This window comes from Triticum aestivum, chromosome 5A (assembly GCF_018294505.1).
Source record: "Triticum aestivum cultivar Chinese Spring chromosome 5A, IWGSC CS RefSeq v2.1, whole genome shotgun sequence".
NCBI lineage: Eukaryota > Viridiplantae > Streptophyta > Magnoliopsida > Poales > Poaceae > Triticum > Triticum aestivum.
This window is the reverse complement of record NC_057806.1, coordinates 533,746,241-533,765,172: the sequence shown is the minus strand read 5'-3', so window position 1 is coordinate 533,765,172 and position 18,932 is coordinate 533,746,241. Positions and strand designations below refer to the sequence as shown.

The following is an 18,932-nucleotide window of genomic DNA, read 5'->3' as shown; positions in this document are numbered from 1 at the left end:
ATCATTTTTGGGACTAACCTACTAACCGGAGGCCCAACCCAAATTGTTGTTTTCCCCCTATTTTAGGGTTTCGAAGAAAAGGAATATCAAATGGAGTCCAAATGGAATGAAACCTTCGGGAACGTGATTTTCTCAACAAACGTGATCCAGGAGACTTGGAGTGGGCGTCAAGAAACAACGGAGGAAGCCACGAGGCAGGGGGCGCGCCCTCCACCCTCGTGGGCCCCCCATTGCTCCATCGACGTACTTCTTCCTCCTATATATATCCACGTACCCCCAAACATCCAGGAGCACCACGAAAACCTAATTCCACCGCCACAACCTTCTGTACCTAAGAGATCCCATCTTGGGGCCTTTTCCGGAGCTCCGCCGAAGGGGGCATTGATCACGGAGGGCCTCTACATCAACTCCATGGCCTCTCCGGTGATGTGTGAGTAGTTTACTTCAGACCTACGGGTCCATAGTTATTAGCTAGATGGTTTCTTCTCTCTCTTTGGATCTCAATACAAAGTTCTCCTCGATCTTCTTGGAGATCTATTTGATGTAATCTTCTTTTGCGGTGTGTTTGTCGAGATCCGATGAATTGTGGGTTTATGATCTAGATTATCTATGCACAATATTTCATTCTCCTCTAAATTCTTTTATGTATGATTGGTTTATCTTTACAAGTCTCTTCGAATTATCAGTTTGGTTTGGCCTACTAGATTGATCTTTCTTGCAATGGGAGAAGTGCTTAGCTTTGGGTTCAATCTTGCGGTGTCCTTTCCCAGTGACAGCAGGGGCAGCAAGGCACGTATTGTATTGTTGCCATCGAGGATAAAAAGATGGGGTTTATATCATATTGCATGAGTTTATCCCTCTACATCATTTCATCTTCCTTAAAGCATTACTCTATTCTTATGAACTTAATACTCTAGATGCATGCTGGATAGCGGTCGATGTCTGGAGTAATAGTAGTAGATGCAGAATTGTTTCGGTCTACTTGTCTCGGACGTGATGCCTATATACATGATCATACCTAGATATTATCATAACTATGCTCAATTCTATCAATTGCTCGACAGTAATTCGTTTACCCACCGTAATACTTATGCTCTTGAGAGAAGCCACTGGTGAAACCTATGGCCCCCGGGTCTATCTTTCATCATATTAATCTTCCAACACTTAGTTATTTCCTTTGTCGTTTATTTTACTTTGCATCTTTATTTCTCTTTATCATAAAAATACCAAAAATATTATCTTATCTTATCTATCAGATCTCACTCTCGTAAGTGACCGTGAAGGGCTTGACAACCCCTTTACCGCGTTGGTTGAGAGGTTCTTATTTGTTTGTTTAGGTGCGTGGGACTTGAGCGTGATCTCCTACTGGATTGATACCTTGGTTCTCAAAAACTGAGGGAAATACTTACGCTACTTTGCTGCATCACCCTTTCCTCTTCAAGGGAAAACCAACGCAGTGCTCAAGAGGTAGCACCCCTCTGATTATGAACATGAATATGCTTTGTGAGTAGTTACGTTTGTTCCTGAGGACATGGGAGAAGTCTTGCTATAAGTAGGCATGTGAATTTGGTATTCGTTCGATATTTTGATGAGATGTATGTTGTCATCCCTCTAGTGGTGTCATGTGAACGTCGACTACATGACACTTCACCATTGTTTGGGCCTAGAGGGAGGCATTGGGAAGTAATAAGTAGATGATGGGTTGCTACAGTGACAGAAGCTTAAACCCTAGTTTATGCGTTGCTTCGTAAGGGGCTGATTTGGATCCATATGTTTCATGTTATGATTAGGTTTACCTTAATACTTCTGTTGTAGTTTCGTTTGGTAGCAATGGGGGTTAATCATAAGTGGGATGCTTGTCCAAGGAAGGACAGTACCCAAGCACCGGTCCACCCACATATCAAATTATCAAAGTACCGAACGCGAATCATATGAACGTGATGAAAACTAGCTTGACGATAATTCCCATGTGTCCTCGGGAGTGCTTTCCTTCATATAAGAGTTTGTCCAGGCTTGTCCTTTGCTACAAAAAGGATTGGGCCATCTTGCTGTACCTTATTTACTTTTATTACTTGCTACTCGTTACAAATTACCTTATCACAAAACTATCTGTTACCGATAATTTCAGTGTTTGGAGAGAATACCTTACTGAAAACTGCTTATCATTTCCTTCTGCTCCTCGTTGGGTTCGACACTCTTACTTATCGAAAAGGCTACGATAGATCCCCTACACTTGTGGGTCATCACCGTCTCTAAAGCATAACCCCGAAACAATAGCGGTAAATCAGTAAGAGACATCATAGATCACACCATATCAAATAAAGTGCGGTTACAACGTTCGGACACAGCATTACGCTATGGTGTTCCAGGTGGCGTGAGTTGCAAAACTTTTCCGTGTTGTTTCAAATGAAGACCAAACTCATAACTCAAATATTCTCCTCCACGATCAGATCGTAGAAACTTAATTTTCTTGTTACGATGATTTTCCACTTCACTCTGAAATTCTTTGAACTTTTCAAATGTTTCAGACTTATGTTTCATCAAGTAGATATACCCATATCTGCTCAAATCATCTGTGAAGGTAAGGAAATAACGATACCCGCGGTGAGCATCAAGACTCATCAGACCGCATACATTAGTATGTATTATTTCCAACAAGTCTGTTGCTCGCTCCATTGTTCCGGAGAACGGAGTCTTAGTCATCTTGCCCACGAGGCATGGTTCGCAAGCATCAAGTGATTTATAATGAAGTGATTCCAAAAGCCCATCAGCATGGAGTTTCTTCATGCGCTTTACACCAATATGACCTAAACAACAGTGCCACAAATAAGTTGCACTATCATTATTAAACTTATATCTTTTGGCTTCAATACTATGAATATGTGTATCACTACTATCAAGATTTAGTAAAAATAGACCACTCATCAAGGGTGCATGACCATAAAAGATATTACTCATATAAATAGAACAACCATTACTCTCTGATTTAAATGAATAACCGTCTTGCATCAAACAAGATCCAGATATAATGTTCATGCTCAACGCTGGCACCAAATAACAATTACTTAGGTCTAAAACTAGTCCTGAAGGTAGATGTAGAGGTAGCGTGCCGACGACGATCATATCGACTTTGGAACCACTTCGCATGCGCATCGTCACCTTGTCCTTAGCCAATTTTCACTTAATCTGTAGCCCCTGTTTCGAGTTGCAAATATTAGCAACAGAACCAGTATCAAATACCCAGGCGCTACTGCGAGCATTAGTAAGGTACACAGCAATAACATGTATATCAAATATACCTTTCACTTTGCCATCCTTCTTCTCCGCTAAATACTTGGGACAATTCCGCTTCTAGTGACTAGTCCCTTTGCAGTAGAAGAACTCACTCTCAGGCTTAGGTCCAGACTTGGGTTTCTTCACTTGAGCAGCAACTTGCTTGTCGTTCTTCTTGAAGTTTCCCTTCTTCCCTCTACCTTTTTTCTTGAAACTGGTAGTCTTGTTGACCATCAACACTTGATGCTCCTTCTTGATTTCTACCTCCGCAGCCTTTAGCATTGCGAAGAGCTTGGGAATTATCTTATCCATCCCTTGCATATTATAGTTCATCATGAAGCTCTTGTAGCTTGGTAGCAGTGATTGAAGAACTCTGTCAATAACACTATCATTAGGAAGATTAACTCCCAGCTGAGTCAAGTGGTTGTGGTACCCAGACATTCTGAGTATATGTTCACTAACAGAACTATTCTCTTGCATTTTGCAGCTTTAGAACTTATTGAAGACTTCATATCTCTCAATCCGAGCATTTGCTTGGAATATTAACTTCAACTCCTGGAACATCTCATATGCTCCATGATGTTCAAAACGTCGTTGAAGTCCCGGTTTTAAGCCGTAAAACATGGCACACTGAACTATCGAGTAGTCATCAGCTTTGCTCTGCCAGACGTTCATAACATCTGGTGTTGCTCCTGCAGCAGATTTGTCACCTAGCGGTGCTTCCAGGACGTAATTCTTCTATGCAGCAATGAGGATAATCCTCAAGTTACGAACCCAGTCCATGTAATTGCTACCATCATCTTTCAACTTAGCTTTCTCTAGGAACGCATTAAAATTCAACGGAACAATGGCACGGGCCATCTATCTACAACAACATAGACATGCAAAATACTATCAGGTACTAAGTTCATGATAAATTGAAGTTCAATTAATTTTATTACTTATGAACTCCCACTTAGATAGACATCCCTCTAATAATCTAAGTGATCACGTGATCCATATCAACTAAACCATGTCCGATCATCACGTGAGATGGAATAGTTTTCAATGGTGAACATCACTATGTTGATCATATCTACTATATGATTCAAGCTCGACCTTTCGAGGCCATATCTGCATATGGGAGGCTTGTCAAGTTTAACCCGAGTATTTTGCGTGTGCAAAACTGGCTTGCACCTGTTGTATGTGAGCGTAGAGCTTATCACACCTGATCATCACGTGATGTCTCGGCACGACGAACTGTAGCAACGGTGCATACTCAGGGAGAACACTTGTACCTTGAAATTTAGTGAGAGATCATCTTATAATGCTACCGCCGAACTAAGCAAAATAAGATGCGTAAAGGATAAACATCACATGCAATCAATATAAGTGATATGATATGGCCATCATCATCTTGTGCCTTTGATCTCCATCTCCAAAGCACCGTCATGATCACCATCGTCACCGGCTTGACACATTGATCTCCATCGAAGCATCGTTGTCGTCTCGCCAATTATTGCTTCTACGACTATCGCTACCGCTTAGTGATAAAGTAAAGCAATTACATGGCGATTGCATTTCATACAATAAGCGGCAACCATATGGCTCATGCCAGTTATCGATAACTTTGTTACAAAACATGATCATCTCATACAATAAAATTTAGCATCATGTCTTGACCATATCACATCACAACATGCCCTGTAAAAACAAGTTAGACATCCTCTACTTTGTTGTTGCAAGTTTTACGTGGCTGCTACGGGCTTAGAAAGAACCGTTCTTACCTACGCATCAAAAACCACAACGCGGTATAGTGATTGCTTTTTGATCTTCACAAAAAACCCTGTTCATTGAATCCAATTCAACTAATGTTGGAGAAACTGACAACCACTAGCCACCTATGTGTGAAGCACGTTGGTAGAACTAGTCTCACGTAAGCGTACGTATAATGTCGGTCTGAGCCGCTTCATCCAACAATTCCGCTGAATCAAGAATCAACTAGTGACGACAAGCAATATGTGTATACCCACGTCCACAACTCATTTGTGTTCTACTCATGCATATAACATCTACGCATAGACCTGGCTCAGATGCCACTGTTGGGGAACGCAGTAATTTCAAAAAAAAATCCACGCACACGCAAGATCCATCTAGGTGATGCATAGCAACGAGAGGGGAAGAGTATGTCCACGTACCCTCGTAGACCGAAAGCGGAAGCGTTATGACAATGCGGGTGATGTAGTCGTATGTCTTCATGATCCGACCGATCCTAGCACCGAAGGTACGGCACCTCCGTGATATGCACACGTTCAGCTCGGTGACGTCCCACGAACTCTAGATCCAGCTGAGGTCGAGGGAGAGTTTCGTCAGCACGACGGCGTGATGTCGGTGATGATGAAGTTATCGATGCAGGGCTTCGCCTAAGCTCTACAATGATATGACTGAGGTAGAAATCTGTGAAGGGGGTGTGTGCACACGGCTAAACAATCAACTTGTGTGCCTATGGGGTGCCCCCTCCCCCGTATATAAAGGAGTGGAGGAGGGGGAGGGTCGGCCTCTATGGCGCGCCCCAAGGGGGGATTCCTACTCCTACTAGGAGTAGGTTTCCCCCCTTTCCTAGTCCAACTAGGAGGGGGAAGGAAGGGAAGAGGGAGAGGAAGGAAAGGGGGGCCGTCCCCCCTCCCCAATTTGGATTGGGCCTTGGGGGGCGCGCCCCACCACTTGGCCGCCTCCTCCTCTCTTCCTCATGGCCCATCAAGGCCCATTAACCCCTGGGAGGTTCCGGTAACTCCCCGGTACTCTGGTATATGCCCGAACTCATCCGAAACCATTCCGGTGTCCAAACATAACCCTCCAATATGTCAATCTTCATGTCTCGACCATTTCGAGACTCCTCGTCATGTCCTGATCACATCCGGAACTCCGAACTACCTTTGGTACATCAAAACACATAAACTCATAATACCGATCGTCACCGAACGTTAAGCGTGCGGACCCTACGGGTTCGAGAACTATGTAGACATGACCGAGACTCATCTCCGGTCAATAACCAATAGCGGAACCTGGATGCTTATAATGGTTCCTACATATTCTACGAAGATCTTTATCGGTCAAACCGCATAACAACATACGTTGTTCCCTTTGTCATCGGTATGTTACTTTTCTGAGATTCGATCGTGGTATCTCAATACCTAGTTCAATCTCATTACTGTCAAGTCTCTTTACTCGTTCCGTAATGCAACATCCTGTAACTAACTCATTAGTCATATTGTTTGCAAGCCTTATAGTGGTGTGGATTAACGACAGGGCCTAGAGATACCTCTCCGATACACGGAGTGACAAATCCTAATCTCGATCTATGCCAACTCAACAAACACCATCGGAGACACCTGTAGAGCATCTTTATAGTCACCCAGTTACGTTGTGACATTTGATAGCACACTAAGTGTTCCTTCGGTATTCGGGAGTTGCATAATCTCATAGTCATAAGAACATGTATAAGTTATGGGGAAAGCAATATCAGTAAACTAAACGATCAAAGTGCTAAGCTAACAGATGGGTCAAGTCAATCACATCATTCTCTAATTAATGATGTGATCCCGTTCATCAAATGACAACTTTTATCCATGGCTAGGAAACTTAACCATCTTTGATTAACGAGCTAGTCAAGTAGAGGCATACTAGTAACACTTATTTTGTCTATGTATTCACACATGTACTAAGTTCCGGTTAGTATAATTCTAGCATGAATAATAAACATGTATCATGATATGAGGAAATATAAATAACAACTTTATTATTGCGTCTAGGACATGTTTCCTTCAACTGGATCCTTATCCACCTAGGTCGTCTTCTTCCGCACACGCGCGTACGAAAAGGATCCCCCCTATGCATCTCATCGACCGCACACGCTCTGCGGTATCCGTCTGCGTCATCGGTCCCCACCCTCGCCGGCCGTCCTTGTCATCGCCTCGACCCATGTAACAGATGCACCTACGGTTGCAGCTCTCGGTGGTGACGGTTGTAGCTCCGTTGGTGACGGCCGCAGCTCGCCGGCATGCTCACCGTTGCTCGTGCCCGTTAGTCGTACACCTCGCTCGCCCCGTTCTAGCAAATTCGAGCTTCGCTCCCAGCAAAAAAACGCATCATTGTGCGATGTAGAAAACCTCGACGGTGGTTGTAGCTGGATGCAACATCGGTGGTAGCAAATTCTAGGCCGCTTGTAGCATGTAGCATAAAAACCGCTTGGAGTACCCGCGGGTTTAAGCGTTTTTCAACTACGATCGAAGCTTATTATGTGAACGTTTGCAACTTTTTTCGTCGAGCGATGGCTGATTGAAACTTTGTACATCTTTCGATTGAAGCTTTTTTCATTTAAGGTTGGAGATCTTTTTGTAACGGTTGCAACTTTTCCGATTTGAAAAGTGCAGTTGAAGCTTTTCCTGTTGACGGTTGAACCTTTTTGGATCTAGGCTTGATGTTTTTTTTGTCAATGGTTGCAACACCGTACACGGTGGTTCCAGCATCGCATCGTCGGTCGTTCCAGTATCCGGCGACCCTCGTTCCAGCATCCCCCGCCAGCGGTAGTAGCATTTCATGCTGTTGGTTCCAGCATCATTGTCTTGGATCATGGGCACGCATGCTCGATCACCGCGGTCGCAGCGATTGCAGCACATGCCCGCGATGGTTGCAGCGCGTAGCTCGTGTAGGGAGCCGCCCGTTCCGAGAGCACGCAGGCAATGCCCCCTCCTCCTGCTTGGAATCAGCTGGAGAGGGGCGCGTCGCCGCCGCCGGTGGTGCGGGGACGACTGGTTCAGAGAGGATCGTAGTGTCGCCCCCGCCGCGGTGGAGGAAGGAAGGGATTGATGTGGATAAGACAAGGGAAGCGCGCTGGGCCGCAGGATCACTTTCTCATCCAACGCCTTATGTACGCCCGGCGTAATAGTACGTCCGGCGCGCCGTGTACCAGCGCTTTCTTTTCAAAAAGGGTTGATGGTGAAACGTGGGAGGCCAAAGCAACTGAGAGAGTGGATGGGTACGGTGATCGTTTGGTCCAGGATGCACGGCGTCGCTGTACACCATCAATTCGTCATTAATACGAGTAATATACAGTGTCAGTGTGGATCAATCAGTGCCGGTGCTAGCTGAACGATCCTCCTCTCCTCTCCACCTCTTTTCGGTGAGCAGGCGCGCGCGCTTGGAGCTGCCGGCCATGTCGACATTGCAGGCAGCTGCTGGGGTGGAGAAGCGTCACGCCGTGTTCTTCCCATTCCCGGCGCAGGGCCATGTCAAGCCGGCGCTCCAGCTAGCCAAGCTCCTCCACCGTTGCCACGGCTTCCAGGTAACGTTCGTCCACACCGAGCACAACCGCCGACGCCTCCTCCGCTCGCGCGGCCCCGGCGCGCTTGCGGGGGTCCCCGGGTTCCGCTTCGCCGCCGTCCCGGACGGCCTACCCGAATCCGATGCCGACGCGGCGCAGGACATGTCTGCCCTGCTGTCCACCACGGAGGCCCTGGCCCCGCACTTCAGGAGCCTCGTCTCCGGCCTCCCGTCGCCCGTGTCCTGCGTCGTCTCCGACATCGAGCACATCCTCTACGCGGCCAAGGACATGGGTCTTCAATGTGTCACCTTCTGGATCACGAGCGCGTGCTCCTTCATGATGTACCAGCTATGCCAGAGGCTCGTCGACATGGGCATTGTTCCCCTCAGAGGTAATTCAAGCCATGCCATGCCAAGATTTGTACGTACTCATTTGCTTACTCCTACTCTTAGAAAGTGTTTTTTGCTTGCTTTGAGAAACAGAGGCCGGGCAGCTAAGGAATGGATGCATGGACAGCACGGTCCTGGACTGGGTGCCGGGAATGCCCAAAGGCATTTGCCTGAAAGACTTCCCGGACTTCGTCCTCACCGCGGACCCCGACGACGCCATGCTCAAAGTCGCCCTGCGCTCAATGGCGTGCCACAGGACTACCCCGTCCGCCGTCATCTTCCACACCTTCGACGAGATCGACCGCGAGGCCATCGCAACCATGTCCACCTTCCTGCCAAAAATCTACGCCGTCGGGCCATTGCCGCTCCTCCTCGGTCAAGCCTCCGGCACTGGCGGCGTGGGTGACACGCTGGAATCAAACCTGTCCAGGGAGAACCACGCCTGCCTAGAGTGGCTGAATGGCCGGCGGCCGAACTCGGTGGTGTACGTGAGCTTCGGGAGCATAGCAACGCTGACGAGCGAGCAGCTTGTGGAGCTCGCGTGGGGTTTGGCTAACAGTAAGCAGGACTTCCTGTGGGTGATGAGAGACGATCAAGTGAATAATGGCGGCGACCCCGCTGCTGTGTTGCCGCCGGAGTTCTTGGAGGAGACGAAGGCGAGGAGGTACGTGACGAGATGGTGCCCGCAAGAAGCGGTGCTACAGCACGAGGCGACGGGCGCGTTCCTGACGCACTGCGGGTGGAACTCGGTTCTGGAGAGCGTCTGCGCCGGGGTGCCGATGCTATGCTGGCCCTTCGGCGCCGACCAGTACACCAACGCGAGGTACGCTTGCTCTGAGTGGCGCGTCGGCTTGGAGATCGGCGGCGATGTCAAGAGAGACGAGGTGGAGGCAGCCATTAGGGAGGTGATGGGAGAAGGGGAGAAAGGAAAAGAGATAAGGAGAATGCTCAATGAATGGAAGGAGAAGGCTATCGTGGCTGCACAACCAAGTGGATCCTCTTGGGTAAATTTGGAGAAGGTGGTCAATGAGGTGCTTACTGTGCCTCCTGCCAAGGGGGATACAGAAATATGAGTAGTAGCCATGTGGCTCGAAAATTCGCTATGGATCCTCTTGTGGTTAGTCTACACTAGACTAGTATTCTCTCCGTCGGGAATTACTTGTCGTAGAAATGGGTGTATATAGATGTATTTTAGTTTTACATACATCCAGTTTCATTCATTTATGTGAAAAGTAATTTGAGACGGTGGGAGTAGTAGTAATAATTTCATGAAAATGAAGACATGGCCATGGTTGTGATCCCTCCTTGTCGATTCTTACTTTATCCTACAAAATCTGCATGTTTTTCATCTGAAGTTACAAACCAAAACTCATACTTAACGGGCATGAAGCAAAGAGTGTCAATATTCACGGGCAAAGATATGTTGTTTGTCGAGTAAATTGCAAAAAACCACCGCTTTGAAGATTAGGTTTGCAGAAAACACTATGTTACATTTTTGTTGCAGAAAACGCCGTGTCTATCGTAATTTTTTTACAAATAACACTGATCGGTTTATTTGCCTCAACTGAGTGCGCTTATGATAGATGACGGCCGCTAGTCAGACTGACGTGGCACTGCTTAATGTTTTACATGTAGCGACGACAATTGGTAACGATAACATCATGTGTGAGCATGTGGGGTCCACCTGTCACTGAAAGAAAACAAGAAGAAAAAATCCAGTTCGGCTTATCACTGTACAGCCCCAAATCTTAGTTCACCAGCCCGCCGCCGCCCGTCGGAGTACTTGAGAGAACCAAATGTTGAGGATACAACCCAGTTGTTATCGATCAATGCTTCGAGAGGCTATCGAGGGATGCCTGGAAGCATAGATAGTATGCACTGAGAGTTAAAGAATTGTTCATTTGCCTGAAAATACAATATAAGGGTCATGTTGATGGTTGCACAGTCATACTTGAAGTTGTGGTATCACAAGATCTCTGGATTTGGCACTACTTTTTTGTCATGTCAGTTTCTCACAATGACATCAACGTGCTTCAACGCTCTCCGGTGTTCTCGAGGCTTTTGGAAGGCAATTCCTCGGAGGTCAACTATGAGATCAATGGTCACCCGTACAACAAGGGATACTACGTAGCTGATGGTATCTTTCCTCCATGGTCTATATTTGTGAAGACAATCTTTGATCCTCCATGGTGTACAACAAGAGAGTGCTAAGAAAGGATGTGGGGCGTGCTTTTATTGTACTTCAATCTCATTGGGTTATTGTTTGGTACCTTGCTAGAAGATGGATCATTGACACTGTGTGGGAGGTGGTAATTGCTTGTGTGAACATGCACAACATGGTCGTAAATGATGAGCTTGATGACAATATCTATGACCAATGATGGGATTACCACGGAAACTCACATTCAACTTCAAAATGATTTAGTTGAGCATATCTGGACTCATGTAGGAAACCAATAGTTCTATCTTGTCATTTTCATCCAATTTATTTACTACAATTTTCAATTCACCTTGTTGTAAACTATGTGATTTTTTTTTTGTAAACTAAGTGAATTATTTGTTTAATCATGCGCGGTATTTCGTTTATTCCAATCAAGATTGTATAAAATGCCCAAAATGATAAATTAATTAAAAATGAATAGGACAAACCAAATGGGTCGTCCCAGAAAAGTGTCGACAAGGGTTAGACACCTATCTACCAAGCCACCCAAACAAATTAAAAACGGACACATTTTATGCCCACTGGAGTTGCCCTTACTACATCAACGCGTTGCTCTGCAGTGAAATCAAATAGGCCGCAGATCAACAAATTGCTCTGCAGTGCAATCTAACGGACCGCAGATACAAATGCAGGGAGGAAGAAAATCTTCATGCAATTAAACGGACCGAGTTTACTAGGATCCAATCTGGAATTACCTACTGCCGCATTAAGCGTCAAATTGCCGCTCATTCGAAAATACGACGACCCGAGCGTGGTTTCTTTCACTGGTTTCCTGTGTTTTCTTTTAATCTTTCCTTTTCCTTTTGTTTGTTCTGTCTTTTTTTCTTCTCTTTTTTGTGTTTTTATAAAATATTCACAATTTGTTTGGAATTTCAAATTTATGTTCATGTTTTTTTAAATTTTGTTCACTTTTTAAAAAATAGTTCACATTTTTGAAAAAATTGGAATTTCAAAGCTTTTCCACAAGTCTTAATAAATACTAAAATAGCAAAAAATTTAAAATTTTCTTCATGTTTTGCAAATTTGTTTCCATTTTCAAAAATATTTCATGTTTCAAAGTTGTTCTTATTTTTTTTTAAATGTTCACAATTTTCAAAAATGTTTGTGTTTTTCACAAAATGTTTGTTCATTTGAAAGAATGTTTGCAATGTCAATTGTTGGCCGGAGTTTAAAAAAATGTTCCGGCTCTCAAAATTTGTTTATAGATCCCAAGAATGTTTGCTTTTTAAGATTTTGTTCAGAGTTTCAAACAATGTTTCGTATTTTAAAAAAGTTTTCATATTTTCTAAACTTTTTATGTTTTCAAATTTTGTTAAAATTTAGAAAAAGGTTCTTGTTTTTCAAAAATTGTTGACAGATACAAAAATGTTCGCATTTTTTATTTTGTTCAAAATTGCAAAAAAATTGTTCCTGTTTCTCGAAAAAAATTCACAGATTAAAAAATGTCAAGATTCCCACAGAATGTTTAAGCTTCCACGAAATGTTCAAGTTTTTATATATTTTTAAATGTCCACGTTTAAAAAAACCATATTCACTTTTTTTTCAAAAATGAACCATGTTCAAATTTTTGAAAAAAATGCTTAAATCTGAAGTGGCTTTTAGTTCTTATACCCCGCACTGCTTATATGGACACTGAAGTTTGTCAAGTGCAATAGCTAGCGACCACCATTTTCCAGGGGAGAGAGTCAAATTCAGTCGTGGGAGATCTGATTGTTAGGCGCCAGCTTATCAACCCGCCAGACTTGCATTGTATTCCCAGGAACTTGATTTCTTAATAAAGCAAAATATGTTTTGACTAAAAAAAGTACAATGGCTAGCGTCCAGTGGCGGAGCTACAACAAAAAATTAGGACGGGCCAATCTAAAAATTCACTGCTACGTAGGAATTGTTTTTGCTCACTAACTAGTCTATTACTACTTCACTACTTGTACATATGTTTTGGATAGGGCAGGCCATGGCACAGTTTTGCTCTCACATAGCTCTGTCAGTGCTAGCGACCACCATTCAGTCATGGGAGGTCTGGGGTTTGATCCCTCATATCTGCATGACATTTTTCTGAAGTTTTCCCTATGGTAAACCATTGCTGTATTTTTTGCTTTTTTTATAAAACTAATGAAACAAAAAAGAGGAAAATCAGAGAACAACACGTACAACACCGAACGCTGCTAATGGCCTAGCCCAAGTCAGAATGGTGCACCTGTGCGAATCGCTCACATTCTGTCGCTAGCCATTGGAGCACCGGTGCATTGGAGCACGATTTTTTTAACCCGTCAAAAACGATGCTTGAAAGTTTTTTTTACATGAGATGCATGCATGTGGTCTTACATGTGAGTTTCGTTCAGCAGTTCGTTTGTATTATACGCTGCACAAAAAGGAGAAAATTCCGGCCCTTGCTTTTTGCATCTCTCACATACAAGCATGTATATTGATGAAAAATTGGCCCGATATACTACTCCATTCGTCCTGAATTATTTGCCGCAGAAATAGATAGAAATTGAAGTTTTTACAAATAAAAATACGTCTAGATATATTTATTTCGGCGACAAATAAATTTGGAACGAAGGGAGTAAATTGCTATACGTGCATAAAAGAAATCAAAAAAATTCATGCCGTAAAAATCCATTCTTTTGAACTTAATAAAGAAAGAAAAAACAGGCTCAAGGTGCCCGTGCTCAAATGACAATATCTATCTGGTCCCTATCCAATATATCAGATCGTACAGTACGTTGGCCGACACAGTCATTGTCATGTTACGATCGAGGCCCACCCACCAGCATCGAGTGCGTCTCATGGTACACGAGCCAGATCCAACTCTCGCGATTTTTTCCAGCTAAGCTGCACGCGTCGCACGTACCCGCGCCCGATCGTGAAATCCGATCCACAACCGGAGACGTACGGTGCCACTGTTGGACGAGGGACACTCTGTATGGACCCATGGACGTTAGTACGAGTTACTGTTGGACTTGGATCCCCCGGGACAGCACATGCGCGGCCGGCCGCGACCCGGTCACGAGCTAGCTGCCGGCGCGCGGAACACGTGGTCGCCGCCGCAGGGCCGGCCGCGACAAAGAGCGCATGGAGGTGAAAATGAACAAAACTAGCTCTTAACTGAAACTTCAACACAAAATGGTCCCAGTCTGATTTCTTTTACGAAATGGCCTCTTTTGCATGATATCCGAGGCTAGAGTGGCATGTTACATGTCGGCTAGAGTGGCATGTTACATGTCGCTACCATGGCGTCCTAGCCCGGGGCGTCATACACTCTAGCATGGTACCCTAACCCGAACGTCATGCGAAAGAGAGCCATTTTATAAAATATTTTTAGATTGGGGTCATTTTGTGTTTAAGTTTGAGATAAAGGTAAGATTTGTTCATTTTCACGCATGGGAGCTACTGGTACGTGCGAACACACCACGCGTAAGGCGTCGTCGTGACGTGTCGCTTGACGGAGAGCTGGGCGGCGTACGTACTCCACTGCTCATGCATGGACGTCGCCGTGGCTTTGGAAGCGTCGCGGCGTGCTACACTGCTACACACGCCGAATGTACGTCCATGTGACCTCGTTTCGGCCCTCATGCATCCAGCCAGCCAGCCTATGGAGCTTGGAAGCCGAGGTTCCCCGACATCGACAACTACGTCCGTGTACAGGGTTCGTATTATTTCCCGGAGTCTCGTGTTTCATCAGTGTTTGTATATGCACCCAACCGGGGCGTCGGTCGAAACACGACGATGTGGTACAGCCGAGCAAATTGTAGGAAGCAGCAACTATCAAGGTCGGTTTTATACCTAGAACAATGTGTTGCAGCTAGCCCTATTTCATCATTTTTGGCTCCCTTAACTTAAAATTAAAAGAAGAATCAGCTCATCACGTTTGGGAGATATTGCCATTTTTAGTTGGATCATCATTTAAATTTCTCGGATAAAATTCAACATTTTCGAAAAAGAACAAAACACTTTTCAATAATCATACATCTATCCAATACTAATGCGGGGAAAATTCAACTCATTTGGACCGCTTGTTTCGGAATTGGGAGATATTGATAGTTTTAGTTGCTTATTCAAAAAAATTGGCTCAAATTATAGTTTTTAAAAGAAAAACTAGTAAATCATACATGTACTCAGTACTGGTTTGGAAGAAATCAGCTGATTGGCACTTTTAGTTGACCGGCTGATGTGGATGGTGTTTATTCTTTACATGTACACTTACAAGTGGGACCTGCACATAAAGGTTCACGTCATCTAAGCCAAAAAATGAGTTAGAGCTAGCTAAACATATTACACTAATATATGGGGTTTTGTGCGATAACACACATAGTAGGTGTTATGTGCTCCCTCCGTCCGAAAATACTTGTCATTAAAATGAATAAAAGGTGATGTATCTAGATGTATTTTAATTTTAGATACATTATTTTTTATCCATTTTGATGACAAGTATTTTCGAACGGAGGAAGTACAAAACAAACCCCAACGGTTGGTGGTTTCCACAATTTGTTTGGTACAGGTAGGTAATGCAAATATATTAGATCCCGAAAAAAAATACAAATATATTAGGTCTAACAAAGAGTGAGAAGTTGTGGTGTTCGGGCACCTTCTGGGCATGGTCCCCGGATCGATTTGGGAATTTCTCAGTGCGTTCAGCATACAAGCTGATGGTCGCGTTACGGCGTGATACAGTTTCAGCGTCAAGCTCAGAGGGGCAGGAGAGGGGGTTCTGGAGGAAATTGTGGCGACTCCCAGTACCGCCGAAGGTAAGAAATTTTTGGTGAAGGGTGATCAAAGGGTATGTCCCAACTCAAGCTGTTCCTTACGGGAGACATATTGAGCGAATAGCATTCTGTGAAGCTTGTGGCCGAGAGGAAAGCATCCGCCATGCCTTGTTTGATTGTACTTGGGCAAAATTATTCTGGCAGGAGGTCAAGCAAGCTACGTCAGTTAAGCTACCAGTGTTAAGTCCTGAAACATGGGCTGTGGGTATGGTGGATCATGACAAGGTTAAGCAGTCAGATGCATGTGTAATTCTATGTGGTGCCTGGGCCGCCTGGACAGAAAGAAATGCACGCACACATGATGAGACCACAAGATCCTTGATGCAACCAGTTAAATGGGCAACATACGTTGCTGCTGATCTAGCGGCGACGGGAAAAAGATGACAACAATTGCCAATAAGGGTCTCTTTGATTCAAAGGATTTTCATAGGATCTTTGATGGATTAAAATCCTTAGGATTTTTTTTTATGTTGGTCGTTTGATTCGTAGGATTGAATCATGTAGGATTTTTTCCAAAGGATTCATTTGTACTACATTTCACAGGAATTCTAACATCCACTCCAACCTCTTGGAAGAAATTCTCCGTTTTTTCCGTGACACAATCAAACAAACTCAAATTCCAATCCTACATTTTTTCTATTCCCGTGTTTTTACAATCCTATGAATCAAAGACGCCCTAGGAGGTACAGAGATGGAAGCCACCGGACCAAGCCACCCTAAAGATAAATGTAGATGACTCGTTTCAAGAGGACTCCCATCAGGGAGGCACAGGACTAGGTGTGTGCGACCACGAAGGAAAGCTAATTCGTGCTCAAGCAATTGGGTATGAGAATGGACTTTCTGCTATGTCCATGAAGGCGTATGCAATACGAGATGGCGCCTAGCTTGTGTTTGATTTGGGGTATAGGAAAGTGCACATGGAAACTGATGCCCAAATTGTGGTTAAACTCTGGGATTCTCCAGAGAATGACCGCTCGGAGATAGCTACCATGATTAAGGAAATCCAAGAGCTTTGCGGGAATTTTGAGGAGTTTCGATTGTCCTTCATTTCGAGGGAAGCGAACGAACTAGCTCATCTTTGTGCTAAACAATGTAACTCCCCTAGACGTCGGTGTATTTGGATCAACTATGTTCCGACCTTCCTCACAGCCTGTGTGATGAAGGATTGTAATCCCGCTGGTTAAATTAATAGAGCTCTTGATTCTAAAAAAAGGCGCATTGGTGCCCTTTTTTTGAAAATAATAATCAAAAAAATGTATTTAAAAGTTTCAAAAAATTCAATTTTTGTGTGGAAACTTGTATTTATTCACTAAGACTGCATGAATTTTTTTTTTGAAAAAATGTAATTTGTAAGCTATACAAAAAATCCGGCATAATAACAAAAAAAGAAGCCCATTTGAAAATACATATTTGTATTTTTTTTATGTACGTCATGTGTGAAAGTAAAATGATTTGAAAATTCAGTTTTTTTGCGTTGTAGAAAAATATTTTTTTTGGAAATAGGCACCAAGGTGACCGTGCACCATTGCTAATTTTTGCTCTAACAAAGGCATTCTTTGTTAGCTTTGTAGTATCAACTGAAATCTATATAAGTGAAATATTTTGGTGATAGTAAGACAAATGTGAATAATTCTATTTGTGCTATCAAGGATATAAAGATAGTGACTTGTTGTCTTGGTTATGAGCTGGAGGTGAGGGAAATGTTATTATCAAAAATATGTCATCTTACTTAGTGAAATAGTACTCTATGTTATTAGTTAATACTTATGAGCTGGAGGTTGTTGGGTTATGGGTATGATACTTTCATTTTGTATCACCATTTTTCATTATAAATTGCTCATAATAAGGTGTCCTTTTTTTAGGAAAAACACACATATTGATGAAATGACATCTCTTCGTAGAAAGACATATCTAGTTTGTAAACCTCTCAAAATATGCCCCCTTGACGAGCTTATATTTCTTTACGGGGGAAGTAGAAGTGTATGTCTCACTGTCTTTGCATGGCAGGGTCGAAGCAGCCAGATGACTACATTTAGCTGTCAACAGGTAATTTAGCACATGTGTTTCCATTTGGTACATCGGACTTTCGTGGACATATATGGCAAGGGGTTAGTGCGATGATCGTTCCGACTTAGGTCAGACAAGAAGAGGTTCCACCACATTTCCTGCGTTTGGCATCCACTTGGTGCAGTGCAGTGCACGTATACAGTCAAACCATGCACCGTATATACGCGCAACTTCTCATTACGCAACTGTACCGTGAAGCATCCTCACTCTATGCACCACTGGAGTCGCGTGCGGAACGACAACGCACTGGAAATATCTTGTCAACTAAGTTTGCCAGTACGTCGTGTTGGACCAATGATTCAAAATGCAGTACTTGAACTGCATGTTTGTGACCGAAAGTTAAAAAAATTCAAGGGTAAAGTGTTGTCTCAGTCGACTAAGATTGAACCAAGTCTTAATCAAGTGGTATATAGTTTATAAGAAGAAGAAATGAAACACTAAAAAGAAAAATTGTGTACAGATCTCAGTGCAAGATCAAAGGAATATAGTATCGATCGAGACATAACGAAGTCTCAGTCGATGTCGACTGAGACTTAGCAAAATTGAAAATTAAACTTCAAAATGTCTTATATTTTGATATAGAGGCGGTAGTAAAATATGACGAGCACAACTGAGCATGTTTTGGTGGAAAATGGGATCAAGCTGCCCGAAAGGAAACTGGACCCTGATACGTACGCTACAACAATAAGGGAGTATATGCGGCTGACAAGTGGGACCAGCAGCCACGCGGGCCACAGCATGTGTGTAGAGCTAAACCACGGTCAAGCCTCGCTCCCACCAATGGAGAGACGCCACCTGCCGGCACATCGAGACATCCAAGCGTTCCTCGCTCCTTCTCGCGCCAACGCGCCCATCCCAAATCACCGGAGCTCGACAGATCCACCCGTTTCTCGCCACTCGCAGGCAGTCCCCGG

General features: G+C 43.9%; 1 protein-coding gene across 1 annotated transcript; it reads left to right on the top strand.

Annotated features, from left to right (window-relative positions):
* The first annotated feature begins 8,299 nt into the window (after nucleotides 1–8,299).
* Nucleotides 8,300–10,265, top strand: LOC123104542 (7-deoxyloganetin glucosyltransferase). Its single transcript, XM_044526411.1, has 2 exons — nucleotides 8,300–8,966; nucleotides 9,058–10,265. Exons 1-2 carry the CDS (start codon nucleotides 8,468–8,470, stop codon nucleotides 10,035–10,037), a joined length of 1,479 nt encoding a protein of 492 aa, XP_044382346.1. The 5' UTR covers nucleotides 8,300–8,467; the 3' UTR covers nucleotides 10,038–10,265.
* The last annotated feature ends 8,667 nt before the right edge of the window (nucleotides 10,266–18,932 follow it).